The sequence below is a fragment of the Astyanax mexicanus genome, unplaced genomic scaffold (assembly GCF_023375975.1).
Source record: "Astyanax mexicanus isolate ESR-SI-001 unplaced genomic scaffold, AstMex3_surface scaffold_33, whole genome shotgun sequence".
Lineage (NCBI taxonomy): Eukaryota > Metazoa > Chordata > Actinopteri > Characiformes > Acestrorhamphidae > Astyanax > Astyanax mexicanus.
The window spans coordinates 637,305-660,999 of NW_026040043.1; the positions used below are offsets into that span (position 1 = coordinate 637,305).

Consider the following 23,695-nt stretch of genomic DNA (forward strand, 5'->3'; position numbering starts at 1 on the left):
ATTTAATAAAAATGTTTATTAAGAACTGACCTTCCCATCTACTCTAATATAATTAACAATGTCTAAAAATATAAAACATTTTCTGAACAAACTATTTTTTTAAAATATATAGCCTATAGCAAAACACAAAAAAAAACTACACATCAGGCTTTGTACTGTACACTTATTAAACCGAAATAGACCAAGAACAATTCCATAATTTACAATGACTGATTACTCTCTAATATAATAAAAATGTTTAAGAATATATTTAAGAATAGATTTTTTTAACTCAGTTCCGAGCTGCGAGAGACAAGGTGCAGCGCATTTTGCCCAAACAATAAAACATTTTAGTAAAAACAGTGATAATAGTATATTTTAATACCATTGCTTTGGTGTTTAAACTACACTCAATCCGACGATATTTATTACGTTATTACATATATTTTATATTTTAATATATGTGACCATGGTGATGAGAAACGAAGGCAAACATACGGTATATTAAATTATATATATTCATTTGATATTACATTAAGAATCAAAATCTGGAAAAAAAATGTATTTTGAATATAATTTCAAAAAACAAATAAGGCTTTTTATTTTGTGTTTTTAATTTGATGCTCCAAACAAAAATGGGAAAATAAAATAACGGAGCAGGAGGCAAACTTAAAGCGTCTTATTCAAATTTCCTTTCCATCTTCAATGCATACTGCAGGTAAAGGTGGCTTTTAACAGTGAAAAGCCACATTTAAAGCACAATGCTGTAAAACGCTCTGAATAACAGGCTGCTGTGATTACAATCAGTTAGCTATTTATAACCCAAACTTGGGCCGGCTGCGGGGGTCGGATTTCAGCAGAACACCCGGTCGCCCGAGATTTCCCAGCACTTTCCTCAGGCGGGTCGGTCGGGCTCTGTTTTTTATTGTTATTTTGTTATTATATAAAGCTATGGCGTGATATACACAATACAGCAGTAACAAATCAAAATGTTTTTCAAAAAAAGTTGCACAAGTTAGAATGTTGTAATCACACAGCTCTGGAACTGCAGTGAGCACACAAACACACACACACACACATACACACACACACGCCCGCACTCCTGCACTGCACTGCTCCTCAATCTCTGATATTTTTTAAATATTTAAATTAAGTTCGAATTCATAAATCAATTTTACAGTCCAATTTATCATGCATTCTTTATTCCAGCACCTTATGTTGATTTTATCTCCTCTCAAACATACAAGTGTATACCATTATTTTAATTGACAACACTAATATACATTTCTTACATTCATTCATTTATTTACATTTAAATATCCACTATAATAATTTATGTTTGAAGGAAAACAAATGCAGTTAATTACAGAATTTTGTTGTGATAAATCAGATTACATTTTTTAATTGACTGACACCACTAATTTTTATTAAACAACAGGTCTATAGCAGGTTCTAGTGTTGCAATGTTAATTAACATCTTGTGAACAGATTTCGCTCATTCAAACAAAATGTTTTTAAAAAGCTCAGGTTTAATGTTCCACACTAAAAAAAATGTTTTGTTCAAACTGGGCTGGGGCTCACAAAAACAGTTTATGGAGCTCGTCCGGTCGGGCCAGGTCTGGCTGGATTTTTTGGGCTGGATCTAAGCTCTACTGCTGCTTACTCATGCTTTAATGTTACAGTTCATAATCTGTCATTTTGTTTCAGGACTTAAGAAAACTGCCCTGTTTCTGCTGAACCGAGCGCATATACACAGAAAGAGCTCTGGCTACGGGCTGTGTTTGTCCTGCAGTGTGAACTCCTATATCGCAGCGTGTCAGTGCAGTGTGAGCTTATGAATCAGAGGCGTATGAGTCTGCCTGACTTTAGGATTTTTACAGAGAGGTCTGGTTTATTTTTTAAGGCTGTTTAAACGCTGAGATTCAGAATCATTTGCAGTGTTTAAATGCTTATGAAAATGCCATCAATGCCGCTCAGTGACACTTAGATTTCCTTGTGAATTAAGCCAAGTGTAAAATAGAATTTTATTAATTCAATTAAGTGCGGCATTAAGTCTGAGAAATGCTGTAGTGCGGTGGTAGACACACAAAGAACTTCTCATAATTACGAGATGTTTTCATAATTAAGACATAGTATGTCGTTTGAACGACATAATAAAAAGATACTTTCTCATAATTATGGCATTATCAGTAAAGCCAGAGCAGTAGATTCTCTGCACTGTCACTGGGATTGACGAAGCTTTAATTTAAGACTTTATGTAAATGTGCTTTTTCTTGTTCTCGTGCTGTTGCTACAGCCAAAGGAATTGTGAGCATCCTTAAGCCTAAACATCTGAAATAATAAACTAAATAACTAAAATAAACTCAGAATTTTGCTTTTCCACATCATTTATCAAAACTGTTTCAGGATCTAAATGAATAATTTTTTTCATTAAAAAAAGGAAAATGTTTTTGTTTAACATCTGATATGAGATTTGCAAATCTCTGCATTCTAATGTAGTTATATTATTTACATCTGCACAGTGACAACTTTTTTAGAATTCGGTTTGCAGTTTAACGTTAATAGTTATGCATATTTAGGTAAAATACATAATAATAACTAATTACTCTAATAGGGTGATTTTCACAAGCTCCTGACATTTTAGTCATCCCAGTGTTATATTACTCTATCCCAGGCTTGGCATTAGACATGGTGCCAGTAGGTTCCAGCATATCTGTTTCTTAAGAGTCCTAATCTATTGCCAGCGCTTCTCTACTGAGACTACATACACTATGTGTACATTTGCACATCAGCAGCAGCAATGGTTGCAACTTGGATGTCCATGAATGTAGAATTCATTAGAAAGGGATACATAAATAGTAAACACATACAGATCTCAGAGCAGATCCCAGAATACACTGAGGCGTCTGTGAGATCAATACCGCTCTCTCTCAGGTCCTCTTCCTTGAACATCACATTCCCCTTCATCAACTGATTAAAAGCCAGTTTAGCAAGTTTCAGAAGCACAGTTCTGTTGGATTCCAGCAGTTCCTCTGGATCCCTATCACAGATTTCTCCATACTTCTCATTCTTTATGCTGGTCTGAGTGATCAGGAAGTGGCAGTACATTTCAGTCAGAGTTTTAGGGATTTCTGTATCACTCTGTCTCAGGATTTGCTGAAGCATAGTGGCTGAGATCCAGCAGAAGATGGTAATGTGGCACATGATGTGGAGGCTCCTCGCTGTCTTAATGTGGGAGATGATTTTCTGGGCTTGGTCTTGGTCACTAATCTTCTTCCTGAAGTACTCCTCCTTCTGTGGATCATTAAACCCCTGAATTTCTGTCACACGGCTGATGTACCAAGAAGGAATACGATTGGCTGCTGCTGGTTGGGAGGTAATCCAGATGTGAGCAGAAGGCAGCAGCTCTCCTTTAAGGAGGTTTGTAATCAACACATCAACTGATGATGTCATGGATATGTCAGATACTTTCTCACACTCCTCAAAGTTCAGAGGAATTCTGCTTTCATCCAGTCCATCAAAGATGAACACAACTCTGCATGTATCGTAGATCTTAGGGACCAGATATTTGAGATCAGGGTGAAAGGCACACAGAAGTGTATGAAGACTGTACTGATCTTCTTTAATCAGGTTCAGCTCTCGGAGTGGGAACACAAACATAAAATCTACATCCTGATTGGATTTTCCTTCAGCCCAGTCCAGAATGAACTTCTGCACAGAGACAGTTTTCCCAATTCCAGCAATTCCTTTAGTCAGAACAGTTCGGATCGGGCGCCGAGTGGTCCAGTGGTCTATGCCACTATGAGCAGGAGGTCGCCGGTTCGAACCCCCGCTCATGCAGCTTTGCCATCAAGCTGCCGGCGTTAGAGGGAGCAAAATTGGCCCTGCTCCCTCTGGGTGGGTAGATGGCGCTCTTTCCCCACATCACTCCTATGGTGATGTCTGCAGCACAGGGCGTCTGTGAGCTGATGTACCAGAGTCGAGCCGCTGTGCTTTCCTCCAAGCGCGCTGGCTGCTCGGCAATGCTGCATCGGCAGCAGCTCGAAAAGAAGCGGTGGCTGACTTCACATGTATCGGAGGAAGCATGTGTTAGTCTTCACCCTCCTGGTGTGTTGAGGTATCACTAGTAATAGGGGGAGTCCTAATGAATGGGTTGGGTAATTGGCCGTGTAAATTGGGGAGAAAATGGGAAAAATTAGAAAATAAAATTATTAAAAGAACAGTTCGGTAGTAGAACCTCATGTTCTTCATTCACTCCTTCACTCTCTCCCTATGATGTAGAGCTGAGTGTAAATCCTGTTCAGGAGGGTTCTATTCTCTGGTGTTTTGATTACTTCATATAAGCTCTCGTATCTGTTCTTCATGCTGGTTTTGTGTTTCTGTAAGACACTCTGCAGAACATCATCCACTAGTTCCTGATTTATAGACTCCTCTATGTGTTGATGTAGAGAAGGACGTGTTCTAAATCTCTTTCTGAAACAGGGACAGATAAAGTCTCCTGACAGAGCAGTTCTGTTCCAGAAGCTGCTGATACACCGTCTGCAGAAACACAGTGTCCACAGGTGATCGAGACTGGATCTGTCAGAAGCTGCTCACACACTCCACACCTGGACTGATCCTGGACCAGACCACTCCTACCCCTGTTAAGAAAGATGAAATGTCTAAATATCAAATATATGAAGAAAAGTTTTTCAGAGCGTGTTAATGTTCCAGTGTCACACTCTATAAAGTTTACAAATGAATTAATTTATATTTTAAATTCATAGAATACATCAATAAAATGTATTATTCTCATCTGTTACTGGATCAAACATTTCCCTGCTTTTCTCTTAAACTCCTAAATATTTCTATTGGTGTAAAAAATGCACGTAAAGTAAAAAATTAAAGTTAAAGTAGTAAAGAAAAAGTAGGACTTAGGCCATTAACTTTTAAGGTTTTGTAACTCCCTATTATACTGTCAATTTGAATTGAACTAACTCCCATGTCCTTTTTTCTTTTATGTTTTTTGATTGAAATATAATTATTAAAATTTTTATTTTAATTTTAATTAATAATCTTATTTTTATTGTTATCATGTTATGAGTTTTCATGGTTGATCGATTAATTGGAAGCATGATATGTGTAGGTTGTCATAATAAACTAGGTATAAATTACCACAAGACGTGTCAAACACGAGTTGCCACTCTTCCTAAACACAAACCTGGATGCTGGAGGTTCTCCTTTATTACTGAAGGTAAGCGGTTGAATAATTGAGTTGTTACTCTTCATAGACACATAGCTGGGTTCTGGAGGTTCTCCTTTATTACTGAAGGTGAAAGGTTGAATCATTGAGTTGTTACTCTTCATAGACGCACAGCTGGGTTCTGGAGGTTCGGCTGTGGGTTTCTGCAGTCTGTAAATGAGATCAAATAAAAACATGCTTTATAAACAGATAAGAAAACTGCAGAGTCATCATAAATAAAGCAGTCTCAAGCAGATAAATATTACGTTACAACATTTATTTATCAATGGCAATAAATTCAGCATGGTCGCACATCTGGTTTGACAGTGATTAGCAAATCACAAAGTTTATCTCCTTTTTTTAAATAACATGTCTTCAATAAAACCATGCAAACATGTACATTTTTGTGTGGTATTAGTTTAAGCAGACTGTGTTTGTCTATTGTTGTGACTTAGCTGAAGATCAGAACACATTTAAATGCCGATGTATGCAGAAATACAAGTAATCCCAAAGGGTTCACATAATTTTCTTGCAACTGTGTATATACTCAGTGGGATCATGCACCTACTTTTTTTACTCACCTGTTAACCTGTACTCATGTGATGTGAAAATAAAGCTGATCTGAAACATGATCAATAATTAAATTACATATATTATATTGCTTTCTGCAGCACATGATCTCACAAAGACTCTTCAGATGGTGAAGGAGAACTCAACATGGGGGCACAACATACTACACGTAGGCATAAATGTTGACACATTATTTAAACATTAAATAGTCTGTGTATGACCTTATTGTCATATTTCAGATAATTTTTTTATTTTTTTTTATTTTTTTTGCCGTATGTCTATAGTATTATTCACGAAAACACAGATCATTTCCATCTTGGTTTGGAAACTGGCCATGTTCGACTGTAAAAAACAAATACCAGCGTATGCAGTTAGAAATGCAAATGAGAAGGAAGCACTAAGAGGAAGAATACAAGAACTGGAACACCATAAAAATAATTTTAAAATGCAGTGTTTTTTTTTGTTAACATGAGGAATGAATATGCATGTTCTGCCCGAGCCCGACGACCCAATTAAAACCTGATTTTTTTTTATTAAGTAGAGTGTTAAAGTAGAATTTTTTTTTTTTTGGGGGGGGGGGGGGTGTTTAAATTAGCAAAATCTGTTCAGAATGATGTTGAAGAAGATTTTATTAAGAACAGATTTCCAAAAGATTAAAACACCAACAATGTGAAATATGATCCACAAAAATTAATGTCTGAATGAACTTCCTCTAATGTAATATAATTTAACATGGTTTCAGAATATAAAATATTTTAACAAACAAACATTTTAATATTTAGCAAATAGCCTGTCCAAAAACACAAAAAAATGCTATGCCCTGCACACTCATTAAACCAAAATAACAATAATTTATAGTAGTTCACCTACTCTCGCGCGGAGCTTTTTAACTGTACCACGGAGTTCACCTACTGTCGTGCGGCGCTTATTTATTTACTTTTATTTTTTTCCACAGAGCAACACTATGCCGGAACGCTATCACCCCTGCATATATTTGTATATATATACGTATATATATATATATATATATATATATATATATACGTATATATATATATATATATATATATACGTATATATATATATATATATATATATATATATATATGTATATATATATACGTATATATATACGTATATATATATACCTATATATATATATATATATATATATATATATGTATATATATATACGTATATATATATATACGTATATATATATATATATTCCTATTTGAGCTGTAATTTGTCACATTACACTATATTTACACTCTGTTTACACAAATACACTCTTCTCCACCTGACCCTCTCCATATCTGATCCAGGTTCTTCAGGTGTAATCCGACCCTGAGCTGAGCTGAAAGAACAGTTCTGTGTCTGAGGAACACTCACAACATCTCCTTACTTTAATCTGCAGGTCCATCTTCTACATTCTCCTTAATTCTGAATTTACCGAGATAATCCGAACCTCTGTAGATCTTCTCTCCTGATCACCTGATACACCTTAATTTTACTTTTTCTTAAACTACATCACCAAAATCTCTCTATACTCACCCCTCCCTCACTCTTTCCCAGAGGAATGAACTGTGGAGACACTGCCTGTAATTGCCTGTCCACAGTCATTGGTGGAAACGACTGGTGGGCGGGGCCACTGTCAGTCACACGCTTGTGGCAGCCAATAAAATCACTCAGAACTGTATGACTATATGATTCACGTAAATATTCATGAAGAAAGACACACTCGCTCTAATGTAGTTTATCATTATTTTAATCTTTAATTCTACACACATTAGGGGTGCAGGAAAAAATCGATTCGAGCTCGAATCACGAATCTAACATTGAACGATTCTGAATCGATTCTCATTTAAAAAAAAAAAACGATTTTTTGGGCGAAGCTACTGTCAGTGAACTCCGAGGTACAGTTAAAAAGCTTTTGCCACTAAGCAAACACTGGTAATTTACGCTGCTAGTAAATAAACACGAGTGTTACTGACCAAAAGAAACACTTTTTAGGAGAGATATAAGTTATGTGTAAATATGTATAAGACAATACCTGACAAAATCTGTTTTAATGACGTTAATTAACATCACTGCGACAGCACTAGTCGCAGTTTCACTGCAGCCAAGGACGAAGACATGAATCACTTAAATAACCAGCCTGTACTGATTTCTGCCCCCAATAACCCTTTCACTAACCTCCAATAGCCTTTAATAGTCTTCAGTAGCCTTCAACAGTCTAACCTTGCAGCCGTGGTGTGTCCACTAAACTCCGTAGTTATAAACATCATGAGGTTAGCAGCGCGCTAACTGACCTGTTTTTAATGTAATCCGAGCAGTGACTCCGTGACGGCTGCTCTAAACTGCTGCTGTTAGCTGCTTGGGCTGAAAGATGAAGTGTAGAGAGCTGTATTATCCAGTTAGTGGGGTTAAAACCTTTATTTTATACACAGATGAATTTAAGAAAAGCTGAGCCCTGTAGCCCGTGGCTGGGCTTCTTCTTCTTCTTCTTCTTTCAGGCTAATGGCGGATGGCAGACCAACTAAAGGTGCATTACCGCCACCTACTGAGCTGGAGTGTGAAGTGTGATTTCGGGCAAGTTAATTATGCAACAATAGTGAAAGAAAAATGTTATAACTAATAATAATCATCAAAATAACTAAGCAAAATAAATAAATAAAAATAAATTATATGATATTAAACATTCCAATAGTTTTCAAAAAAAGAAAAACTTGGTTGTGTACAACCCCCATTCCTGACCCATAAGAAAGTAACCCTTTCATAGAAAAATCAGTGTGACCCTTGTCCTTTAGTGCGCTAAACATTATGTCCCTGTGTGCAGTATATGTTCCACAAGAAAGTAATACATGTTCAACAGTTTCCCTCTGGTGACAATTACGACAAAGCCCCGTGGTGTGCTTTAGTATCATGTGCAGAGAGGAATTTAACAAATTATGTCCCACTCTGAGCCTGGTGAGAACAGTTTCCTGTCTCCGACCGTACCCTCCACTGCCACTCGAACCAACCCTTGCCTGTATAGCAAAAAGATGCCTCCCCTTATGATCTTGCTCCCACTCAGTCTGCCATAACTGTCTCACATATTGTCTGATAATCACCCGCATCTCCGATTTACTAAGCGGGATGACAATGTCAACCCTTGATCGTTTCAGACACTGTCTAGCAGCCACATCCACCGTTTCATTTCCTTCTACTCCTACGTGTGCTGGAACCCAAAGGAAGCAAACTGTGATCCTCTGCATATGTAGCCTAAACAATGCCTGAAAATCTCTAAAATTAGATCTTGTCTACAAGCAGACTGTCCAAACTGAATGCTCTGTAGGGTAGACAAAGAATCCGAACAAACCACCAGCCTCATTGGACAGACATCTTCAACCCACTTTAGTGCCAGCAGAATGGCAACAAGCTCGGAGGAGAATACAGACAGATTATCAGACAATCGTTTTTTAATGAAAACTTGAAACTCTGGTATAAAAACTGCTGCTGCCGTGGTACCCACAATAGGATCCTTTGATCCATCAGTATATATCTGCAGACAATTATAATATTTACGGTCCAGATGTTGCTCCACCGTTGCCTTTGCAAGGTTCAGCTAAGAGTACAAGGTCCGTGGCTGGGCTGTTGCTCTGTGACTGAGTAAAGACAGCGGAGCTTGTGCTACAGCTCCGACTAGTGGTTGGATGAGGAACTGCAGCTTCCTGTGAGCGAGCAGTTTCACCGGTTTCACCAGTTTCATCCACACACAGCTCTGATAAACTGCTTAACCCTAAACTCCTGAATCAGATCGGCTAAAATCAGAAGAATATCTGCTGATCACTGATACCGTATTTTGGCTGAAAATCAGCCGATACAGATACACTGCCGATCGATCGTTCCATCTCTAGTTATTTGGTTTATGTGTGTGTTTCAAGAATGAGGGCCCCAAAATGGCTAGATCCGCCCCTGCCTGAGGACTATCCGCCCACCGGGAAAATGCCCGGTACGCCAGATTACCAGTTCAGCCCTGATAATAAGTGAAGAGGGGAACTGACAAAAACGGAGAAAAAACACACCAAAACATGCTGGGGTTCAAATGGTTCAATTTGTGGTTGTGGTTATCTGAATTCCCCTCAAGGGGGCTCCACCATCTAGTTACTGACTAGAGCATAAAATCAACAGATCAGAGATTTACAGGCATCGTTTTTATATATTTTTACCATTTCCAACAATGAGAAGAACAGTAACCTTTATTTACACGGCCTAGTACTTTCCACATATATCACAAAGAAAAATACACTCAAAATAAACGTTTATGTTATTGACATTTATATATCTTTGCTGTGTAGGGACACAGCAAAGCTACAGTAAAATTAGACAAGATGTCGCTAGATATGCAGTTGTAATTTTATATTTAACCCAAGATATTTATACTGGGTTAAAATTAGTAAATAATAGAGACCAACTGAGGAGTACATACAGGGCTAGTTTTTCTTTTCTTTATTTAGTTGAGTAGTTTTTGCTTCTCCATAACCTGGATTAGAACAAATATTCACGATTCACTGTATACCTGTAACTCTACTTCTTCACTACTCTACAACTGATGCTCTCAAACACTTTATTAAGAGACAAGAAATTCAAGTAATTAACTCTTGATGAGTTCAGCACAGCTGTTAACTGAAAGCCTGAGTTCCAGGCGACTCTACCTCATAAAGCTGACTGAGAAAATCCAGCAGAGATGTTGAAAACTGATCATCTAAGCAAGAGGTGCTACTTTGAAGAATCTAAAATATAAAACAAATTCTGGTGTGTTTAACACTTTTTTGTTTACTAAATAATTCTATATGTTTTTCTTCATAGTATGGATGAGTTTAGTATTAATCTACAAAACAGAACATTTTAAAATAATGAAAAAAAAAACCACTGAATTAAAGGTGTGTCCACTTTTGACTGGTACATTTTTGTTCGTATTAGTCACTGTTCGAATGAGACGCTCCATTTTAAGGACTTTTATTTTGAAAATGTATTTCCGGTGCTGTTGCGACCGTTGCTGCATTCACTCTGAAAACACACACACACACACACACACACACTCAGAACTGTACATCTGGATGTGGATTGGGTGTAAATGGGGGATCCGTGCGGGATCCGTTTCCTAAAACCGTTCTCTGTAACCGGTGTGAACACAGTACAGAGGCTCGCGCTGTAAACACGCTGCTCTTTGATCTTTTCTTTGATCTCCTCCGTGTTTATTTATTTATTTACTTATTTATTTATCTCCGGATTCTGCTGGAGGGACATGGAGCAGGCGGCCAGCCGATACCAAGTGGTGAGATTCCGTTCATAATATTAGAGATATTTCACATTAATCCGCATTAATACGGTTTATTTATGTGTGTTAAATATGAGGGCACACAGTGAATACATTTTGATTACAGCTCTGATATGAATTATGTGTGTTATGTTACAGGGTTAGCGAGTATGTTGTTGGGCCGTGTGTGTGTGTGTGTGTGTGTATGGGCAGTTAACACTACTATATAATGTCTAAATATAGTCATATATAGTGTATATAACTGTGAATATATATTTATATACAGTAGGTGTTGTATGTAGGGAGATATTAAGGCCTGTATTGTATAGTACATCATATTTATGTTGAGAACTGGTGTGTGTAAATAAAAAATGCTAGTTAGTATAATTAATATATATATATATATATATATATATATATATATATATATATATATATATATATATATATATATATATAAAACACTAATGTGAAGGGGTGTTACAAAATATTATTATTATTAATATGTTTTTTTTATATGTTATATTAAGTTTCACAACATTGTAGATTTTCTGTGATCAGTTCAGATGTAAAGATTGGTGTCAGAAGTGGTTCATTTAGTGTTGTCGGCCTCTAGGCGACAGTATTTCACCCTGTTGTATGATCCCACTATTCTGATTGGATAAATATGATACTATGATATTGTTTCTAAGCAGACACAGTGAATACTTTTTGATCAGCTCTAATATGAATTGTGTGTGTTTAGGTTATAGGCAGAGGTAGTTAGGTAGTATGTTGTTGGTGTGTATGGGTGTGTATGGGTGTGTTTGGGCAGTTAACACTATTTTATAATGTCTAAATTTAGTCACATACTATAAATTAGTATATATTAATTGGTATATATACTCATATATATTAGGTTTGGTATGTGGGGCAATATCAGGCCCTGTATTAGAGTCAGTGAATATTAATGTCATTATATAATGCAATAATATTATTTTTTATATATAATGATAGTGTGTTGTATCAATTATCAAACACACAGTATATTATATTTTAATATTTTAATGATTGGATTGGTGTCAGAAGTGGTTCATTTGTTGTTGTTTTTTAGCTCCATCCACTAGATAGTAGCGTTGTACCCGGTTGTAAGATTTTACTGTTGTGATTTCAGGTTTTTAAAGTTTTATACATATAAAACTATGACTGTTGTCTAAGCACATACTGTAAAGATACATTCTGATTACAGCTCTGATATAAATTATGTGTGTTATGGTTATATGAGTAGGTAGCTAGTTGTTGGGCTGTGATTATATAATGTATCTATATATTCATATACAGTATCTTTGGTATGTGTAGAGATATTATGGCCTGTATGGTGTAGTATAGCGAGTGTAAGGGAATAATGCTAGTCAAAATTATTATATATAAAATGGTGTGTGAAGGGGTGTAAGAAAATATTGATATTGTATCAAATCACTATATTTTGTTTCACAATACTATATCCAATATAAACTTTCTTTTATTTAGGTTTTTATAAAATTTTATATGAAAATTTGCTTTGAAATGTAACTCTTGTTTCCTGATACGTATCGTATAGCCACATTTTTGACAACACAGACTTGTGCTATACAGTGTTATAGATATAAGTTTTCTTTGATGTTATATAACATAACACATGTTATTAATAACAGTAATACACTATATAGTGATTGATGTGAGCCCGCGTTCGAATAGTTGTATAGTATAGTACTGTAATAGAGTAGCAACAGTATAAGTTGTGTAAAGGTGTTTGTATATCCAATATAGGCAAGTATAGGCCTCTATAGGTTATGTTGTGTTGTGTTTGGGTAATCTGTCTATGTTGTGTGTGTGTGTGTGTGTGTGTGTGTAAATAGGAGGGGTCAGATGTTATGACAACATTGGACAAACTTTCTAAAGGGATAGCTTGAGATAGCTGGGGCTAGTTAGCTAGTTAGATCACAGTGCACTTTATTTTTACAGTACCCTCGCTCCAGTTCTATCACAATGTGCTTTATTATATTCTGATCGAAAGGGAAGTAATGTGATAAGTGGAATAAAAATGTTACAGAATGAACCAATTACACGACCCCACACGCAGCACAGGGAGCGGATAGCATCCACACTTGTGCCCTTTAAGTGAACCCAGACCACTGATTTGTACTCTGTTCTGCTGCCAGGCTTAAAAGCAGCTTTCCCTGCTGAAGTTGAACTGTTTTTATCGTTTTTGGGGAGAATGTTTAATGTAGCATCTCAGGATAAAAGATGCGAGCTGCATTTAGTTTGACCCTGGATTCCTCTGCTAGTCACACAGGCTGTCTTGAGACCGAGTCTAATCAGGCCAGCTGCCGCATTCGTCCCAAACGAGACACAACAATCCTCAACAGACACAACACGCTCCCGTTCGCTTTATTTCAGCTTTTAATTCCAGAATATGAGGACTGAACTGAAGAGGCCTGTTGAGGCAGTCGTCAGAGTCGGTTTTAAGACTTTTTCCCTTTTTTCCTCGAAGTTGATGAGCTCTTAGTCACTTATCCTTTTCATATTTTCTGCTGCGTGGTAGACGGTTGCCACGCAACGCCGGCAAAAAAAGCCTCTCTGTATGTGTCATCTCAGAAAAGGGCTTTCCATTTTAGACGGCTGTGGTTTTTGCATTTCTTAGTATTTCATAACTGCATTGCTGCTTCATAGGATCCTGCCTGTAGGCTGTTCTTCTGTCTGCTTGTTGTTATGAAGTTATGAATCATGCTGAATTGTCTTGCTTCGCTTTTTCGGTGCCTGCAGTAGAACTGGGCGATATGTTTTAAAAATCTCATAATTTCAATTTGTTTTAGAGAAATGGTGATGTGCAATGTATGATATACACCTGAAAAATGAATCCCATCCGGATTCGGCTTAAGTCGTGCTTTAAATGAGGTGTCTACCTCATAATGTTTAACATAATAATTTAACAAAACAATCCACCCAAAACTGAATTATATAGTTATATAATGGTAGATTCTTGTTGTTGCATTACTTTGTTTTTGTTATAAAAATAGAATTTATAAATAAAACAGTTTACCACTATTATCACAATATATATATATATTTTAAGTATAATGATAATATTTTGTTTGATCTGAAACAGCACACTCGTATCCTTCTGGCTGGATAAGCAGACCTCAAACACCAGAGCTGCGTTCGACTCCACTGACCCTGGCCCTGCTCTCATTAGGACTCTTGTCTTTAGCGTGTTGAAAATTAAAGGGCTGTGTTAAGTAATTACTGAGCTATTTTTACCGGTGGAAGTTGATGTGTGAATGCTTTACTGTTCTCAGATCAATAACGGTCAACTGAGTGTGAATTTTAGCTTAGCTTTTAATTGTTTGTTTCCTTTAAAGGGTTAAAATCCGATATTTTAACCCAGTATATTCTGTAGCCCAGAGTTCTTCAGTAAAATAACTTTATATACTTAACAATTAACTTCATATATATAGAGATTAATACAAAAATAACTAATCTAAGTTTCTAAAATTGACAAATTTAATAAATATATTTTACCAGTCAAACGTTTGAGTACCCCCTCATGTTTAGTATTCCAATTTAGTTTTCAATAACTTTATTACTGCAGTTCTTCTCCTGTCAGATCGTTTCTAATTCTTCTCTTCTCTGCTGAAACTGAGTCTGTCCTTAATCATGTTAATCTGAGCTAAAGGCTAAAGCTGCTGTTTCCGTGTGGGTCAGCCAGACGTCTACCTGTAGCAGTTTCAAATGTAAAGCTAAATGTTGTTTAAACTTCAATTGGTAAGCTTTTTATTTTTATTGTTCTGCCATTTTTTAAATTCATTATTTAGGTTTATCATTCATTATTTAGGTTTTCCACTTAGTACTTTGAAAAATAAAAAGAACTTCATCCAGTAATAAAACATTTTTCATGTTTCATTTCTGCCTTTCCAGATTAGAATTTCAGGACAAAATCTTCTATCAATCAATCTAATACAAGATGCAGAAATAAAAAAAAGTTAAATTGAAAGAATTTATTTGCTACAGTTAAGTTTTACACTAAAATTGTTTATAATTAAATTTTACCTCAAACTTTAAATTAGAAGAAAGCTTGTCGCTGCTGCTGTACCTTATATTGAGGTACAAAAAACTTTTTTTGAACCAGTAAAGATGATAAAGATTATAAACATTATCATTAACTGAATATGTGGCAAGAACTTGATGATCTATATATAGTTTATTACTACAGTAATACAGAATACCAATTGTACTTTTAGTTGCAGGTTAAACAGTACAGATCTGTACTTTCTGCTGTTAGGAAAGACTAATATTTAACCTTTTAAGGGTGTTTTATAAAAAAAAAAAAATTGTATTTGTACCTTTGAGTACAATCTTTCTAATTTAGTTTGAAGAGACACTTCAGTATAATATTTATGTGGACTGTTACCTCACTATCCCACTACCGAACCCCTTCCTCACTGCTGTTATCCATTTTTTTTCCTTTTCCTAAATATAAAAGTTACACAAATTCCTATTTAGCTGTTCAGACTAAGTTGCATTGCCTTGTATTGGATATGTATCAGATTTCAGTACCAAATATAAAAATGGCCCAAATCTGAACATGTTAAAGACAGCAGTATAGAAGGTGGTATACTGGGATGCTTTTATACCCATATTGTTTGGTCCAGGATTTTAGGCCTTTTAGTTTAGTCCTGATTAAAATAGCCAAAATAGCAGGTGTAAAAGGTGATGTGAACAACACTTTCAGACCTAGTCTAAATATAATTATAACTTTTCTCAAACCTCATGGAGGTGTTCAGTAATCTTTATCAGACTTGCTAATGTGGTTTCTGACTCATACAGGATTTATTATAGCTGGTAATACTGTTTTTATTAGGCTTTTCCTCAGCCTCACCGTTTTGAGCTAATGTGCAATCAGCCCACAAGCTTCTAGAGCAAAGGTCTTCAAATCTGGACTTTGGATCCAGTTTCCAGTGCTGGACTTTGTAATCCTCGGTAGGTGTGACTGTACGTGGCTAATACATTTTATTAACTGTTCCCTGAACTTCCAGCGGAAACAAAATCCAGGTTTGAGTTCCTGTTGTCTCGCTGTCGAGATGCTCAGTCAGTGTTTGCATGACAAACTCTGGAGTTTATTAGTCAGCAGCTGTTTCTGAGAAAACTGATAAAACCCATGCAGGTGGATTTTTCCTAAATGTCAGACTTATCAAGCACCCACACCTTAATACGGTCAGGGATTACAATATAGGCAGTTTTTTCAGCAATCACACTCACGATTACATACATATACACCCACCAATTTATAATAATCAACAACAATATTAACTGCAAAATTATCAATAATTATAATGATAATAAACAATAATTCCTCCTATAAACAATAATTCACATAACAGACCAAATACTATAAATATTAAAAGCACACAATGCAGTTTTACTGATTTAGCCACTTTAGCCACCATCATCATATAAATGGGCGGAGTCTGTTTATACGTTACACCTCACCTATTGTTTTGTAGATAAATAAATAAGGGTTAATCTACAGTTAGATTTAGGGATGTCCCAATTTTTGCCTCCGAGTCATTTGATTGTGAGTACCTGCTGATATCGAGACAAGTTTTTATTTATAAATTAATTTTTAATTTTTATCACAAAATATAGTACCAAATATCTGTATAAATTATTTCCATTTTAATATGCATATGTTCTTAAATAAATGAATGATTAAATATAATTATATCACAATTAGTTCCCACCCTGCAATGTGATTGGCTAAGAAGTGTTCTATGAGTGCCGTTATCAGCCGGTAATGCACTGCAACCAAAGCTCTCCATGTATTACTCCACCACATACAGGTAACCTAGCAACGTTGCAGCGCTTACAAACCAAACAGCGCAGCTACAAACAGAGCAGCAATGAAACTATTTTAACTGGCGGAGTCAGATCGTATTTTCTCCACCTCTTTAACTCAAAATCTTTCAATAAACAGTGATAATGGAACTGGTATAATCACAATAATACACTCGAGGTTCGGGCTATAACGTGTAATATTGCACGTTATAGCACGCACCTCAAGTGTATTATTGCTTATTTACGATCATTCATTTTCTTAATGCTGGTATTTACCTTTTTTAAATGTGGTTCATTTGACCTGACAGACTAGATTTAGACTAAGCTTTTTACTGCATTAAAATATCTTAGGGTAGATTTGTTGCTATTAAAATGTGAATATTTTAGTCTATATTGAACTTGTGAAGTAACAACATAACATTTACATTTTTGATAAATCTGTGATCCGGATCTTTCCACTTTGCATTGATTGGCCCCATTTCCAATCACATGATTGGATCAGGGACATCCCTAATCACCAGCACCATAATAGTTGTACTCATACTGCTGCGTGACGTGCCTGACAACCAAGGGGAGTCGGATTTCAGCACAACACCTCTTCATTTTCTTCTTTAAGTGATGACAGCCTGACTCAACCTCCTGTAATTGGTCTGAATCAAGTCTGAACCACCCGAAACAAAGAGTTTTCACACTGCAGAGGAACCAGGCCATGGTTCAGTAGATCCACATTCCAGATAATTTTATCACACTAACATAACAATAAGTCAATAGCGTAATTATTACAAAAGTTTGGACCAAACTGAAAAGTCTAAAAGTCCCGACCAAACGAGGTAGGTGTGCCAAAATGAAGGGTAAGCAATGTGGCAAATAAAAATATCTCTTTTCATCAAATTTTATTTTAATCTAACAAGTAAGTCTTAACTGTTGTTGTATATTAAAATTGTGTCCATGTGGACAAGCAGTCATAATGCTTTCCCTCCGTTCGGATCTGCAGTGTTAAAGAGGCGATTCAGCTCAGGCAGAGGATTAGGAGTTTGTGCTAAATCTCACTTCCCCCGGAATCGTAAGCCTTGCGTGGCTGGTGGTTTAGACGTGATCAGTTGTTGTATGTTTATATAACGGGCCTTTACTCTGTCCCTCTCTCTTTACTCGTCCCTTTAATGGGAGGCGTATCTTCCTGCTGTTGTCTTCGTTGTCCTCTGAGACTCTCGCTGTGTGAACAATAGCATTTACAGGTTTCACCACTGGACTTCGGTATTTGCTGTGTGGTGGCGGGTTGAGGCTTAGGGCTGGTGGTGGTAAATGTGGAGTTAGAGGGGGAGGGAGGTTAATTTTTTCTCTTTTTTTTTCCTCTTTTCTCTTTTTTTTTCTTTTGTTTCCTGTGTGTTCTAGTATTTCTACAGAAGAGTTTACCTCTGTTTAGCTGTTGGAGAAAATAAAACAAAGGCTTAGACAAGAACCATTTTAAATATACTTTCAATATACGCCTGTAACAATGATCTGTTTAGGTCTTATATATTTAGGACATTTTCTCTCTAAATGTCTAAATATTCTTGATAAATACTGTTCATTTGTAGCATCTTAAAGTCTTATCAGTGAAAGTAGTGGTAGGGGGGGCAGTATTGATTTTAGGCATGTCAGTGTGTCTTTGCTATCATAACGACAGGCTTGCATGGCTTGAAACATGCAAATGTCATGCACTAATTCTCTTAATTAATTGTGGGTGTGGTTAATTTTGGGCATAACATGAAATAAACTAATCAGCATGTCACTTTATCATTCCCTTTATGAGTCAGGTGAGCTCTGACTTTGGCGTATTGCTATTTTAATGAGTTACTCATTTGTGAAGTTACTGAGTTTAACTAAGAGCTTTAATGGAGCTCTTAGTTAACGTGCCACGAGATCTTGTCACACCCCTATAATTTTCATTTTGTTGCAGTAGTGTATTCTTTTTTTCTAATTTTTTATTTTATTCAGAAATTTGTCATTGCAATATTTTTTTTAGGGCCATTTTTTTATCGCCCACCCCTACCCAGTAGCAGGGATTGCGGTGTAATCGTACATTACTGTGGTCGTTAGTTATGAAGGTCAGTACACCAGCATGGCATTGGCCTGCATTATAGCTGTTATTTTTTATGTGATTAATCAATCAAAATTAAAGTGTTAATGTATGATACGGTGGTGTATCATGAAATTGTCTTTAAAATATTGTGATACAATGTTTTATTATATTACCCAACCCAAGACGAGCCATATATATGAGCAATGAATTAAAATAATGAAGTAAAAAGGTAATAAACAAGGTTAAATAATTTATTTTTGTCATTTAAAGTTACTACAGCATGGCACTCTCTGCGAGTTTAAGGTTGTATATCCTGCGGATGCTTCAGCCCGGCGTGGTCCTGCTGTCTGAAGGTCCGACAGGTGCAGAGGGAGGGATGAGCACATGTCCCGGTCTTATGTCTCGCGTTACGCTGCCTCTCTAGTTACTGTGTGAACTATGATGTTTACAGACTTTGTTGGCAGAGACCTGTAGCGCCATCGCTGAGACGAAATGTCAGAGCTCAGCACATAAGATCCACAGTGCTGGTGGGAGCTGTGGATCACGAAGTTTGGATTCCTCAGTGTTTTTACTATTAATATCAATATTTTTCACACTATAAGTAGCACTTAAAATTCTTTAATTTTCAAAAAAAATCATCCTTATGTATGAATTCTACCAGTCAGGTATTAAGGAGCAGTAAAGCCACTCCACTGAAGTACAGAGTTATACAGGAGTTTCAGAGAAGTTTCTCTAGCACTGAGACTGGAGCAGTATTAGCATTAGCCGCTAACCACACTAAGCGCTTGCACATTCGCCGTTCAGAGGTGAGTATTATTGGCCTGCTTCAGGTTCCTCAGTGTAGCGCTGTCAGACAGCATTTACTAGTTGTAACTGCAGCTAGAGGTTAGCTGCTAATGCTAATGCTGCTGCACCCAGCCTTAGTGGAAATCTGGATATACAGCTCTGAAAAACATAAAAAAAATGATGTGTTTCTTTGATTTTACCAAATTATAAACCTCTGGAATATAATCAAAAGGAAGATGGATGATCACAAGCCATCAAACCAAGCTGAACTGCTTGAATTTTTGCATCAGGAGTAAAGCAGCATAAAGTTATCCAAAAGCAGTGTGTAAGACTGGTGGAGGAGAACATGATGCCAAGATGCATGAAAAAAACTGTGGTTAAAAAACAGGTTTATTCCACCAAATACTGATTTCTGAACTCTTAAAAATTTATGAATATGAACTTGTTTTCTTTGTGTTATTTGAGGTCTAAAAGCTCTGTATCTTTTTTGTTATTTCAGCCATTTTTCCATTTTCTGCAAATAAATGCTCTAAATTAGAATATTTTTATTTGGAATTTGGAAGAAATGTTGTTTGTAGTTTATAGAATAAAACAACAATGTTCATTTTACTCAAACATAAACCTATAAATAGCAAAATCAGAGAAACTGATTCAGAAACTGAATCTGGATTTTTTTTTCAGAGCTATATGTAGCTATCTCTTTCATTTCTTTTAATTTATTGCAAGTTTATTTTTACTTTTTATTATTGTTCTGATTGCATAGGATTATGTAATTTCATTAAAATATATGTACATATTTAAAAGTTCAGCAGTTTATTTTAAGGTCAGTTTAGAATGAATTGTTTTTGAGCTGTTTTCTTTTGTTGCATTTTTGTAGATTTTTAGACACGTTTTACCTGGATGCCAATGAAGCAATCTGGCAACCCTGGTGGTTCGCCATCGCCTCCAGTTTGTTGCACTGTCGGTTGCGTAGTAGACTCCCAATGCAGTTTGGGACACATTTGACTCTAGAATCTAGAATTCTACAATGTTTAAGATAAATGATGATGCATTGTGTGAGTTTTAAGTTCCAATTCCATTTATATGTTTTACGCAAAAATGGCCAACATAATTAATAGTGCCCTAAAACCTAAATAGAGTGTATTTTGGTCACAGCCCATTGATCAATCCCATTTCCACTGATCTGTTAGTTATTGTTTGATTTCCATTGTTGATTTAGGTGTAAAGTGAGACATTAAAACTGGTCCTAGGACCCGTCCCTGAGGAACTCCTTTTATCTGACTCATGGTTCTTGTTTTTCAGTTGCACAATGAGGACGACCCCTCAGAATCATCCCCCACCAGCGAGCCGTCCACCTCCGCCCAGGCCGACGCCACCACCGCTGCTGCTGCGGGCGCCACCAGCAGTCCGGTCTCCGTGCCAACAGATGCAGAGGCTCCACCCCCTCCTTACGCCAGTGTGGCATTAGGAGCCACAGCCGCCCCAGGTTTGTACAGCTTTCAACAGTAATATTCATATGGTGTTTCATCTTCCATGCTTTTGGGGTTCGAGAGTTGATCTTTGATGTATTCGTGATTCTCACTTCACATTATTGTCTATTATAAGTCGCTTTGGAAAAAAGCGTCTGCCAAATGTAATGTAATCTGAGATCTGGGGAGATCTATTCATTGGCTGTCCACCAAACCTGGGTATCAAACCCACAACCTTCTCAACGATGGTCCAGAACCATAACCACTGATTTTTCTAGATTTAGGGCAGTGGTGGCTCAATCACAAATGAACACTGACTTCCCTTAAAAGTTAATATGTTTTATTTCTTAATTTCTAGAGCTTTTGCATCTAAGGGTACATCATCATATCTGTGTACCAGACATTTTAATAAGCTCCATCCTCAGACAGCTCTTAGGATGAGATTAGGCAGCCAGTTTCTTTTATCAGCCAGTCATTTATATCAGATTCAGGTCTTTTTTTAATAGAAGGTCAGCATTTCTCTGAGGAACACTCTGACCTACATCACGTACAGGTTTGGCTCTGCACAGACTGAGAAGGTGGAGGTTTAAATAGAAATCCTAATGACTGATAGACTGATAGATACATTTAAAGGGATCAGATTGATTAATGTGAATTTATCAGATCTTTAAAAAATAGGGCTGCACGATACTGGAAAAAAATTACATTGCAAATGTTCTTTTTTCAAAGATGTATAAACGATATATACGATATATATATCGCAAAATTAATCAATGCAGGAAGCATGACATCAACAGCCCCACCCGCGCGCTATCTCTCGTCCGGACCGTTCAAGAGCCAAGCTCTCAAAAAGGAAAAAAAAAGGAAAACAGCAAAACAACAGTAATCTGTCCTTAGTCAGGCATTTAAATGGCTTTTAAAAGGTATATAAGAAGAGCGTTTGTTTTTCTGGGATTAAAAGTGTGAATTCAGCTGGAAATATCTGCACTGCAAACTGTGCTGGGCTGAGGTGCACAGCTTTCCACACGTGATCACGTTTACAAGCACGTGCCCAACCATGTGGATCGAGGCCATGCGCTTCTCAGGCAGCAGCAGCCTGTCACTCACACAGACACAGAGACAGCACTGTGTATCTACTTCTTGTGTCAAGAATCAAAACATTGCAACAAGACATGTTTGATTTTATTGCCTTAAGTGACATACGTCCTGCGATGTGACTATTGCGCATGCGCACATCACGATGACGATTTTATAAAATTTGTTATGGAAACTCTACCTGAATCTGTTTATTCAAAGGTTTAATCAATGAGTCATATCATATCGAGCTACATCCCAACAAAAATGAGCGCAATTTGTTACCCTTAAATTTATTAAGTACAATCTATAGGTTGTTTTTGTATAGTTTAATGGAGCCTCTTTCTGGGTTTTCTGTATGTCTGGTAACGTTTTGGTGTTCGTGTCCCCAAACAGAGCGCGCCTTTCCTGGGGACTTCCCCGTCCCGCCCCCCTACAGCGTGGCCACGTCGCTACCCACCTACGATGAGGCAGAGAAAGCCAAAGCTGCAGAGCTAGCAGCCTCCGCTGTGGACGTCATACCACGGGTAACACACACACACAATACACACACAGGGGATATGTATAGAAACCCACAGGCCACACCAAGGCCTGCAGTCAGACCCAGATACAGACAGCTTCTTCAGCAGCAGCAGCAGCAGCCGCAGCTCTGTTTCTATCTGTGGAGTGTTAGTTCAGCTTTAAGCAGTGACGCAGTCTATAAAAAAATAGTAATGTTTAATTCTGGTAATTTTTGTGTCAGAGTCATGTGAATACAGTATCATGGAAATGCTGTGTCAGGGCAATATACTCTCATGATAATGTTATGTTATTTAAATATGGTATCATGGTAATGTTGTGTGATGATAATGTTAATGTTGATAATGATGATAATTTTGTCATGATAATGTATGATGGTAATTTTGTGTTGTGACAATGTGTCAAGATAATGTTGTAATGTTGTATTATGATAATGTTGTCATGATAATGTGTCGTGTTAATGTTGTGTCTTGGTAATATTGTGCCAGGGTAATATTGCATCAAGGTAGTACATTATCATGCTAATAATATATTGTAGTAATTTATCATAGTAAGTATAGTGGTAATGTTGCATCAGGATAATGTTGCAACAGCATGCTTCAGTGCATTATCATGGTATTATACTGTAGTAATTTAACATAGTAAGTATGTGGTAGTGTTGTATCAGGTTAATGTTGCGCCAGGGTAGTGTTGCGCCAGGGTAGTGTTGCGCCAGGGTAGTGTTGCGCCAGGGTAGTGTTGCGCCAGGGTAGTGTTGCGCCAGGGTAGTGTTGCGACATGGTAATGTTGCGACATGGTAATGTTGCGACATGGTAATGTAGCACCTTGGTAATGTTGCGACATGGCAATGTTGCACCTTG

The 23,695-nt window shown here is 36.8% G+C and overlaps 2 protein-coding genes across 3 annotated transcripts in view; one reads left to right on the forward strand and one right to left on the reverse strand.

Annotated features, from left to right (window-relative positions):
• Positions 1-1,588: 1,588 nt before the first annotated feature.
• On the reverse strand, positions 1,589-9,421 carry LOC125789975 (NLR family CARD domain-containing protein 3-like). 2 transcript variants are annotated; one of them, XM_049473094.1, is made up of 3 exons: positions 9,338-9,421; positions 5,180-5,371; positions 1,589-4,619 (listed from the first exon to the last, which is right to left on the reverse strand). In XM_049473094.1, exon 3 carries the CDS (start codon positions 3,814-3,816, stop codon positions 2,749-2,751), a length of 1,068 nt encoding a protein of 355 aa, XP_049329051.1. In that variant the 5' UTR covers positions 3,817-4,619; positions 5,180-5,371; positions 9,338-9,421; the 3' UTR covers positions 1,589-2,748. The 2 variants fall into 2 exon arrangements, with proteins under 2 accessions (XP_049329051.1, XP_049329052.1); XM_049473095.1 differs by lacking the exon at positions 9,338-9,421 and adding an exon at positions 5,782-6,267.
• Positions 9,422-10,824: 1,403 nt separating this feature from the next.
• LOC125789970 (NEDD4 family-interacting protein 2-like) overlaps positions 10,825-23,695 on the forward strand; it is a 32,267-nt gene continuing 19,396 nt past the window's right edge. The window contains exons 1-3 of the mRNA XM_049473087.1: positions 10,825-11,090; positions 21,076-21,259; positions 22,713-22,843. Coding sequence (XP_049329044.1) covers positions 11,061-11,090; positions 21,076-21,259; positions 22,713-22,843 — 345 coding nt within the window. The 5' untranslated portion in view covers positions 10,825-11,060. The remainder of the gene's footprint in view (positions 11,091-21,075; positions 21,260-22,712; positions 22,844-23,695) is intronic.